An 11,462-nucleotide genomic window follows, 5' to 3' on the forward strand; every position below is an offset into this window, starting at 1 on the left:
CATATGGCAAAGGAATGGCACCAGTTACATGTTTATATATTAATATTGTTTTATATATATCTCCCATTCACGGAAGTCTTGGGAGAAAAAGGAACAGTTTTTAATTATACTAATTCCACACGTGGGTGAAGTGAAAATATTTAAGTTATATTTGGTGACTTCCTGGCTTATTATTTTTACCACAAAATTATTTTTTTGTGTTTAAAGTTAGTTTTTTATTGTGGTATTTTTTTAGCTAGCATATTGTTCTCAGTAAACTGTGATCGAAAATCCAATTTGAAGTACATGGCTTACAGAATTTATTTGAAAATTTGACAAATTTTGGATTTCATATTTATTAAATAATGTATATATATATATATATATTCTAAACCTACTGTCAAGAATCAGTTTTTTTTTATTCCTAATAATGAATGAATGAAATGATATTTGAAATACATATTTTAAAGGAATTTAAATGTTATGTTTGTTTAGTTTAATTGTTGTTGTTGTTGTTGTCTGGGGCTTTAGGTCGTAAAACCCTGAGGTCATCGATGCCCAGTTTAGTTTAATTATTTGAACGTTTAATTGGTTTTTGCTTTGATCAGTTTCCATAAGTCGAATCAAATATCTAAAGCATTAGTTATAAGAAACATTTGTTTTATGTCACCAATGATTCTGGCATTGTTTATTACTAATTAAATTATATGTTTATATAAAAATATATGTATATATTTTAGTCTTTAGTTGTTTAGAATACATTTTTTTTATCCTACCATTAATTCATTTTTTTTTTTTCAGAGAAGAAGCATATCAGATATGGCCACACTGCAACTTAGAATACATATCGTTGACAAAAATGTTACAAAAACGATGGGGTTTGACCCCTCGACAACAGTATATGATGCCTGCCGATTTATTAGAGAGAAGATATCTGAAGCTAATATGGGAGAAGGTAAGTGGAACTGTCAAGTAGTGATATTGCCTTGTTTATTTATTGTTGATTAATATTTACTCTTGTAATAACATATTCAATTTATCTTTTAATTATTAAAAATCTTAAAATTGAACTAATCAAAGTAAATACTCGTTTACATTACTACTATTGATATTTCTAAATTTTTTTAAATTTTATTTAGCGAAAGATTATGGCCTTTTCCTAGCAGATGAAGATGCTAAAAAGGGAGTGTGGCTAGAACCTGGAAGAGATTTAGAATATTATATTCTGCGGAGTGGGGTATTGTTCATTTATATTTCATTAGTATTTAGTTTTAACAACTTTCAATTATTATTTATACCTAATTAACAATTTCCATCAAAATATCATTTCCAAAATTGAAGGTCATACTCATATAATTGTAAATTAGGCTTCTGTTTTACTAATTTTTATTTATAATTAAAATTTAATATCCACTCAAAATGGATTGTTTATTCTGTTGTGGATTATGTTAAGGTATATGTGGAACCTGATATCCGTGGGCGGGTTGGGGCAAGGGTCCCAGGGTTCTTGGATCAGAAGGTTGTGGGTTTGATTCCCACTCTGTGGCTATATAGGTCCTCAATGGAGGATTTGAGCCAAAAAAAAAAAATCAAAATTATTACTATACTTTGCTCAATTAGAATTTAGTCATTGTTTACCATTTATAGACTCCTAAATAAAATTGAATTTTTACTGATACCATTTGGATTAAGTTCAGTGTATGTAATTTTCTTACAACCTTAGATAGAAAAGCCAAAAAAAAATTTACAATTACTGTAAATTACCACCCTGCTATGACTAATGGGATTATTTAAAAAAAACTCATTAAATAAGAAGTATATAAAAATAGGTTTCTTCTATCTGCTTTTTAGAAATCAAAATAGGACTAAGCCTGATGAATGGTATTACAAACATTCACCCTTAATCTCCATAAATCTTTCCATCACATCCTGTTGACCTAACCCTATCAACATTATTGATAGATAATGTTAAGAAGTCGGGATTGGTTCCTGAAAGATATCGTGGGTTATATTCGTGTTTTGTTTTTTTTTACCTATGTTTTCATTCTAAAATAATAAAATATATCTAGTATATTTGTACCTAGTATGTAGTGTAGCTATTTTACTATACTATTTTTAGTGCTTCAAATGAAGAGCCAGAGGAAAGAACTAGGTTATTTTTTTTTAAATTGAACTGTTGGTATCAAGGATGAAAGAATGAAAAGCTGCATTTTTTCAAGGAATTATAATCAATAAGTAAAATATAATGTCTTTTATTCTATTGCAACTTAATAGAAAAATGCATCTTTTCATTGTGGATCTATTCATCCCAATGCCTTAGCTAAAAAAGAAAGTTGTTTAGCTGTTACCTCCTCAACTTTTAAAGAATATTTTACATGCCTTTTATGGAAGTAAAATTTCTGTAAAAATAAATCATGAATCAGTTACAAATACAAGGTATGTAGGATTTGCTCTATAAATTAATGAAAGTATAAATGTTAATTTCAACTAGGATAGAATTATTTATTTATTTGATATATTAATAGTAATGTTCATTATTTTAGGATACTCTAGAATATCGATTAAAATTGAGGACCCTTAAGGTTCGCATGTTAGATGGGACTGTAAAGACAATGCGTGTTGATGACAGCCAGCCTGTTGCAAATTTGATGGTTGTCATCTGTACCAAGATCGGTTAGTAGTTTCTAATGAATATCTTTAATGCGTAAACAAGATTTATTATTTCAGATCATAAAATAAGTTTTATTTTGTAGGCATTACAAATTATGATGAATATAGCTTAGTATTTGAGACTCCTGAAGATGAATTAGAAAACAAACCAAATTATGGAACACTTACTTTAAAGAGGAAAAAGGAAGAAAAAGACAGAGATGCAAAAATGGACCAGCTTAGAAAAAAAATTAAAACTGATGATGAAGGTAATATAGATTTGATAAATTGTAATTGTAATTTTTTAGCTAGTCAAGAATAGTATTATTCTAAATGTAATAATGATCTTCGATTTTTTAAATATTTCTCTATCCTATTAAATTATAATAATTTTCTTGGAATCAATATTAATTTCTGTAATGAAATTTGTCAAACAACAAATTATACCAGTTCAAATTAATGTAAATAATAATACATGGAACAACTTAAAAAAGGTACTAAGAAAATCAGTTTGAAGACTACTAAATATTAAGTTAATTCTATTTCTTTTCCATAATTTGAACAATACAGTCAGCTCTTTTAACACCATGTTGTTGTTTAGAAACTGCCTGGTTCTCACTGCATTAACGGAAGTAGTTGGACCATAAAAAAGAAAATTGTCTCCACTTCTGTTTTTAAAAATGTTTATTGATTATTTTGATAATACTTTCATTTCAGTAATAAGGAATTCATTGAGTTTAAAGTAATTTAATTTTATTATTCAAGATAAAGTAATAGTGACCCTCCAGATATTATTTCAAAAACTTACATTCTAAATTTTTATTTAATGGAATAATACATAATTTGTCAGTTCAAGAATATAAATGACAATTATTTGAATATTACTGTTTACTGTGATAACTCCTTTACAATGAAGTCTTTACTCTTAATATAGAAAATATATTTTTAAAATATGTAGCTTTAATCATCTCTACTAATAATCTTAATCTATAATTAAATAATTTTTATTATTTATATTTCAGTCAATTGGGTCGACAGCAGCAAAACATTGAGGGAACAAGGAATAGGGGAAGGTGAAACAGTACTACTAAGAAGAAAATTTTTTTTCTCTGATCAAAACATAGACTCTCGTGACCCAGTCCAGCTGAATTTATTGTATGTCCAGGCTCGTGATACTATCCTTAACTCTACTCATCCTGTGACTCAAGCTTTGGCCTGTGAATTTGCTGGTCTTCAAGCTCATATACAGTTTGGTGACTATAACGAGTCCAAGCACAAACCTCCGTTCCTCGAGTAAGTATTAATACTTCAAATAAATGTTCTACGTAATTTAATTGGAATTGTTTTAATCATTGAAAAGGTTTTGCACTCTCAGTGTGATATCATATCTTAAAATAAACCAAAATACATTTTCAAGTAAATAATGATTTTCAATTCCAGATGGTTGATTTCATTTAATGGGACGCTAATGTAAATTAATTCATTATGAGTCAACTTCTAATTGCTTAGTAGGATAGTAAGCAAACATTAGTACTAATATAAAGATAACATTTTTGAACTCATGTTTTCTCTGAAGTTAGATTTTTGAAGATATATTAGTGGTGGATTTGGGGAATTAGACATGTGCTATTTTCCAATTGCTATTGTCCAATTATTTAATTGTTTAAATTGAGTTTTTATCTTTTTAAAATATATATTTAGAGATAAACAATATTATTTTTTCAAATTTATTGTAAGTAACAACTTTTCTTACCTTGATACATTAATAGTAGTTATTATTTAGAAAATATAAAATCCATTATATAAGTAACTTCATATATCCTGCTGCTGAATACTGATAGGTAATATGTTGATGGATTTATTACTATTATATTACTTTTATGTTGAGTATTTATTACTCTTTCTCGCAAACATTTTGATAGACATTGTATGAGTCAAGATATAACTATCAATACTTACAATTCCTCTACTAATCAAAACAAGACCATCATTATACAATTAAGAAACAGAATATGAGTATTTGTTAAAAATGATATCAATATACTGATTATATTTTGTTCGTTTATTGCTTTTTTTTACCATAATTGAAGTCCAACAAACATACTTAATTCATAATGTGTTACAAACTGCCATTGTGTACTGTTAATACATCTGACTTATTATTGACTTTTATTTGTTACCTATAAGTTAAAAGTAATTTTGAAAAAATTCTTTTCTTTTAGTTTAAAAGAGTTTCTTCCACAATCTTATGTAAAAGTGAAAGGTATTGAGAAGAAAATATTTCAAGAACATTCTAATCATGTTGGTATTTCGGAGCTGGAAGCTAAAGTACTCTACACCAAAACTGCAAGATCTTTGCCAACATATGGAGTTACATTCTTTTTAGTTAAGGTGATTCGATAATTATTAATATATAAAATTATTTTTTTCTTCTATCTTCTTCTAGTATCTACTTTACCAGTCTAAGTATGCTTTGTTCAATCAATAAGTTATTTTTTAGGAAAAAATGAAAGGAAAGAACAAACTTGTTCCGAGATTACTAGGAGTCACAAAAGATTCTGTTCTGAGACTTGATGAACGTACTAAAGAAATATTGAAGACATATCCATTAACTATGGTGAAAAGATGGTGTGCATCTCCGAACACATTTACTCTAGATTTTGGTGATTATTCTGAAGAATATTACTCTGTTCAAACTACAGAAGGGGAACAGATAGTCCAGTTGATATCAGGATATATTGATATTATATTGAAAAAAGTAAGCTATTCTGATAGAGTATTATCTATAAATTTGAACTAAAGATAAGCATAGCTTGGTTAATGTTTAAAGTGCTTATTAGTATTTTGTGCTTTAATTTATATCATTTTAGTACAATGAAACCACTCTGCAATGGACAGTCATGGATCCAATGGATTTGTTCATTGCAGAGGGTTGTCTGTTGAGAAGGGAGAGGGATATACAAATGCCTTTTAAAATAAGAATATTTTGTTGCACTTATCAAAAAAGTTTATTAATACTTTTTTTATCCTATTTATATTTAATCTTCGTGTTTTCAATTTTAAACTAAACTCTAGGTCTAAAAGTTTCATTACCTAAACTAATTTCCTGTAGTTCCAAAGAAATAGGGGATTAAGATATAGTTAGGATTTAGTTTTTAATAATCAAATTTTTTTACTCTGTATTGTTAAACATTCCTTAATACTTCCTCTACTTTTTATAGTTGTCTAAGTAAAATTATTATAGCTTTTTTTTATTTATTTATGTAAATTATTTACAAGATATTTTAGATTTTATTTTGTTATATTGTGTAAGACAACTTTTTTTTTTTTTAATAGCAAAAAGCTAAAGATCATTTTGGTATTGAAGGCGATGAAGGATCTACTATGGTTGAAGAAAGTGTATCACCTTTGAAGTAAGTATTATAATTTTTCACTGTCATTAATTGTGATTTGAGATAGAAGTAGCTGGATCAACATTCTTTATGACAATAATTGAAAAATTAATTCCTTTTGTAAATTTTTGTTTAGAGCTACAATCTTACAACATGAAACTAGTAGGGTTGCGAAAGTAAACACTGAGTCAGTGGCGAAGCCTGCTGTAATGCGTGCTGCTGATGGTAGGTTAATAGTATAATAGTTTATACTCATGATCTTTGGAAAATGAGTTATGTGAAAATTCATCAATAGTTTTTATTTATGTTCCTCTCTTGATTAATTTGCACAGTATGTAGTATTTTTCTTGCATGTATCTACTATCTACCTATAGATTATAGATGTTCTATACTGTTTCCATAGCTTTTTGGCTTATAGACTTTTTTATTTATTAAATTATAAATAATATGCTGATGTAAATATTGTTCCTACAAAAATTATTTATTCTTTTATTTTCTTTCCCAGAAAGAACTGAAACTATCTTTTTTGAAGCTTGGAAATAATATTTTGTTATTTGAAAAAATGCAACTTTTTATTTAAGCGACAATAGTTTATTGATATGCTTCTATTAGTTTATTTATTTATTATGGTCCTAGAAGCCACTATTTCTTTTTTTATTTCATTTTTTGAAACTTCTTTTCATTGTTTTTACTTTTATTATTGCACTCCGGTTAATGTGTAAATGCATGATACACTGTTTTTTTTTTCCTCCACACCCTCTGCAGGTGCTAAGCCCTTCGGAACTGGCCATATGGGAGGTGCGCTAGTTGCTACTGTTGGAGGTCAGGTCAACCTCGCGCATAGTCCGTCTTCAGTAAGTAATTGTAAAATTATACTGTAATTTTACTAATCAGTATTCACCATTTAACTATGTATTTAAAGGTTGTATATATCTCCTCAAGGAGCTTATTAGGTATGTTAGTGTGTTTTGAATAAAAAGTTTTTCTATTTACTTTCTCGAAGGATATTGGATTTTCATTAAGCGTTAGCTCTCATTAGTATGAAAAAGTTTCTGGAATATCTACTATTGTTGCTTAAGCTGCGATCTCTTGTCTGTGTCATCTCCGTAAAAATTAACAGTTTTTATCCTATTTAACAAAAAAAAAATCAATGTATCATTTTTGAAGCACCTGTTAACAACCGTTTTGTAGGACAAATTGATAATTTATTCCAACTTCGAGAATTCTTTTGAGATGATATTAGAATTATGCGTTGATTTTTTTTTATGTTAAGATTTTTTTGGACTTACAAAGTATCACAGCGCAAGCAACACTATACGTTGTAGAAAAATACTATTTGATAGAATTTAAGTACTGTCTTATTGAACAGAAATGAACTGTTATATAAATATATGATTTACTATACATGTACAAATAACAAGGAGGGGTCCTTTTTTGTTTTCCTCCAAGAAAAAGGAAACCACTGACATGTTTTCCAAGCAATTAAAGTAACTTTAGCTTTAGGCAAATCCATTGTAAGTCTCTCGATCTGTTCAGCACTCATTGACTAAGTGATTAAATAGTTTAATTGATTGATCAGTTATTCTTTTTATATCTAATATGTACTATTGCATATATTTCTGAAGTTATTTATTTCAAATATGTTCTTTACTATTTAAAAACAATTTTTTATAGTTTGATGACCATGAAATCTAAAATGATAACCAAGTAATGTTTCTCCACCATAATCCCGATCTATCTGACCCTAAGGGTGGCCATTTATTATTTTTAAACATCTCTCTAGTTTGTTTGAAAACTGTATCATCAACATTTTTGTTAGATTTTTTTGTTGTTTGAATTTTTTTTTATGTTTGAAAAAGTAATTATTCTGAGTATGAATAAAAAAGAAAATAATTCTGAGTATTGCTTTACTCAATATCATGTCTGTATTTTGCTGGTATATAACAAGAAATATTTTAAACAATTGTGATCAGTTCAAATAAAAACACATACACTAATTTAATTTCAATATGTGGTTATTATTGGTTCTCATAAGATATTGTCTTCTTGAGCTTAATTATTTTTATTGCAAATTGCATTTTTTTTTATTAATAAATGGTAAAAAATACTGTTTTGAAAATAAAATTAATAATTATGAATGATGTATAGTTGACCACCATACATCTTGGTTATGTATTCTCCGACTGGTACCTCTGATAGATGAAGATACTGAGTCACAAATATTTTATTTATTCCTTATATATTTTGTACTGAAGGATTGTTAATATTTTTATCATAAAACTCAGGTAAAAAGGAAATATAATCTTGTCTAACTCACACATTCCTACAGTAATAAGCTGTTAAGTTTATTTAGATTTAAAACTAGTATCTTTGGAATATTTGTCACAGATCAGTGAGAATTTTAGATGCTCTTTGTAGGTTTATCCCATTTTCTCTTGCTTATTCATTATTCGTTCATTCTCTCTTAAGTAGCAAATAATTTCTTGTCAATGATTTGGTATTTAAATATACTGAAAAATATAAATATCACTTTCTCAAAATTAAGAATTAAGATAATTAAACTGGAGATCAATTTAAAGATTACTATAGTTTTGATATATTTTTTATCATTGATATAAATATATTATTTTAAAACAAATTCCACTATGCTAGAAGTGTCATCAAAAGAAAATACGGTACTTCATGTTTCATCCGTTTATGTAATTATTACAGTTTATGATTTCAAAACTATATGAGATTTTTATTTGATTTCATTCATTTGCTTATGACACGAACATTTTCAAGGTTTTAACCATTTTTGTATAGATATATATTGTATACTTTATGTTTTGTATATATGTTTGAATGCTTATGATAAACACTCTTTGGTGACCTTTACAATTTGTTATCTGAATAGTTAAAGATATCGATGGATGAGATATTGATTACTCTGATGATAATATAGTCTTAATTATTTTTAATTAAGTTTCTCCCTCTTTTTAATAATTAATTAATTATTAAACTATTCCAGATATAGTTATAATTTATTGAATGCAATGAAAACATGCTATTTTTTAATTTTTATTTATCAATTTTCATTACCTAAAGGAATTATCTTATCAGAAATTAATTATATTATGGTTTATTACATGCTCTCCTCAAGATGATGATAATTATTATTGGATAAGAGTATGTATCTTTCTATTTTCATTTTGTCTTTTAATAATTTAAAATCTTGAAATAATTTAATGTGGTTTTTCATCAATAACATTTATGTATGCTATGTCTACCATTTAACACACTATATACACAGTTGATATTTTGAATTTCTTTTCATAAAATCAACTTAGTGCATAGTGATTTTTTGACTGTTTACATTAAATATATTTTTATTTTAAAAGGTCGTTTTGATTTAGTTGATTAAATGCATCTGTTTTGTCCTCTTATTGATATTCTTTCTGATGAAAAGTTAATGACAAGTCTAGTCTGTCACCCTCTTCCATAAACTTTCCAAAATGACCAAAGTGTTGGATGTTGAGTAGTTGTCAGAAAAAAGGTGGTGCTACTCAAGATTTTTATATTAGCCCAGGTTCCATTACTCTTACCTATTAATTCATCTAAAGTTTACAAAATTAGATTACTATTAGATCATTCCATATGATTTAACAAAAAAAACTTTTTCATTTTTTCCTGAACCAATTTAATGGCTGATTTTATTATAAAATTTTGAAATTTAAATAAATCTGTGACTCTTTTGGGTTGTTGGTCAGCCATACCTACTTAAAATTCTAATTTTTTTTTAAACTTGCCACTCCTCTTTATTAAAAAGACACTAAAAGATAAATAAATAATGAAAGGAATATGGTCTGGGTGCGGTCAAGAAAAACTCAAATAGTAGAAATATACTAATTTAATGAGCCAACGTTTTGACCGCACCCGGACCATATTCCTTTCATCTTTACACACGGTCAATCAATAATCTTCCAATAAATAAATAATATTAATTATAAGAATTTAAAAGGATATATAAAGAATCTTTAACCAATTCATTTATTTATTTATTTTTATTTCCCAGAACTTTCGACATTTAACCATAACTTCCTGCACCAATGAGAATATAGTTTGTTAAATTAAATTTTATTAAAATTACAGAGGTTTAAGTAGTTTAATCAATCAAATTCATGTTCTAGTGATATCATTATCACTACAGATATCCTATTCTGTTTTATCTCATTACAATAAAATTTTGGTAGGTATAATATAGTTTTTCTTAAAATTACAGTCGACTCTCAATAATTCCTAATTCAAGAAACCTAAAAAAAAAAAAACTTGAATTTATCAAAAGTTCGAATAATCAAGAAAATGATTAGGTGGGCCTTTCTTCCTGATGATCTATAGTCTGCTTCGGAAAATTTGTTCTCTATTTTTGAGGATTGTTGAAAGTGTGTATAGAGAAGTACTGAAACACTTTATCATATTCTTTCTGTTGAAACCATTTTTCACTGCTTATATTACTTTTCTAATTTGAGAAATCGGAAGAGGCATATTCTTCTTCACAATCATAAATTTAATGAACTTGTATGGAAGTCTGTAAATGTATAAAGAAGTGATATTTCAATAAAGAAAGACATCTTAGTTTTTATACTTCTGTAGCTCTGAAAACATTTGAACCAAGAGAGACCACTTGCTATCTTCAGGATATAAAGTGCACATTACCGCCAAGGAACAAAAACATTTTCATTCACTCAATCCATCTAACTATAAAGAATTTTTTTTAATTATTTTGGATTTTTGAGGGAATAAAGGTTGAGTTTGAGTTATTGAGGTTTGAATTAATGACAGTCGACTGTACTTCATTTGGTGTATTTGAAATATATTTTTATATATTTGAATTTATTATAAATTATAATGAATTCTTTTTATTTTTGAAGATTCAACAGACCCAGGTGACAAACATCCTGTCCGAGCCGCAAAGAGCCCTCTTGGGCACTATCACCGCTGGACAACAAGTCATCACCACTGTCGAGAGGGAGCTCCTGACCAAAACTGAGATACCTGATCTTGGCAACGATCCTGTGAGTGCATAATTAATTTTTTTTTATTGGTTAGGTAGCCTACTTTTTTCTGTAAAACTAAAGATTTTTATGGCCTTTATGCACAAGTGTTTGATACACCTGTGTTTTTCAATATTAATTTATAAAAGTCATCTAAAGTTAAAAGTTAAAATTTAAAATGAATTTTGAATGTTTCATTCATAATATGTCTATAGAATAATTTTAATATGATTGTTATTTTGTTAATTATAGGCTTCATTAAAATGGAAAGAAACCACTGTCGACACCAACAAACAAAATGTAAGCTCTCAAATTGCTGCTATGAATGCTGCAACTGCTCAAGTAGTCACTCTCACATCAGGTAAATCTTATGAAATTTATTAATAAATATATATTGACTTTTTTTTTA

At 27.3% G+C, this 11,462-nt stretch overlaps 1 protein-coding gene across 4 annotated transcripts in view; it reads left to right on the plus strand.

Annotated features, from left to right (window-relative positions):
* rhea (Talin_middle and talin-RS domain-containing protein rhea) overlaps positions 1 to 11,462 on the plus strand; it is a 114,200-nt gene that overhangs the window by 71,101 nt on the left and 31,637 nt on the right. For all 4 annotated transcript variants that reach the window (XM_014415153.3, XM_067051666.1, XM_014415155.3 and 1 more), the window contains 12 exons: positions 781 to 934; positions 1,119 to 1,216; positions 2,523 to 2,652; positions 2,733 to 2,897; positions 3,651 to 3,921; positions 4,851 to 5,019; positions 5,129 to 5,386; positions 5,965 to 6,041; positions 6,157 to 6,245; positions 6,786 to 6,874; positions 10,931 to 11,074; positions 11,306 to 11,414. In XM_014415153.3, the coding sequence (XP_014270639.1) occupies positions 799 to 934; positions 1,119 to 1,216; positions 2,523 to 2,652; positions 2,733 to 2,897; positions 3,651 to 3,921; positions 4,851 to 5,019; positions 5,129 to 5,386; positions 5,965 to 6,041; positions 6,157 to 6,245; positions 6,786 to 6,874; positions 10,931 to 11,074; positions 11,306 to 11,414 (1,735 nt within the window). In that variant the 5' untranslated portion in view covers positions 781 to 798. The remainder of the gene's footprint in view (positions 1 to 780; positions 935 to 1,118; positions 1,217 to 2,522; positions 2,653 to 2,732; positions 2,898 to 3,650; positions 3,922 to 4,850; positions 5,020 to 5,128; positions 5,387 to 5,964; positions 6,042 to 6,156; positions 6,246 to 6,785; positions 6,875 to 10,930; positions 11,075 to 11,305; positions 11,415 to 11,462) is intronic.

The sequence above is a fragment of the Halyomorpha halys genome, unplaced genomic scaffold (assembly GCF_000696795.3).
Source record: "Halyomorpha halys isolate HHAL.00 unplaced genomic scaffold, Hhal_1.1 Scaffold94.1, whole genome shotgun sequence".
In the NCBI taxonomy this organism is placed as follows: Eukaryota; Metazoa; Arthropoda; class Insecta; order Hemiptera; family Pentatomidae; genus Halyomorpha; species Halyomorpha halys.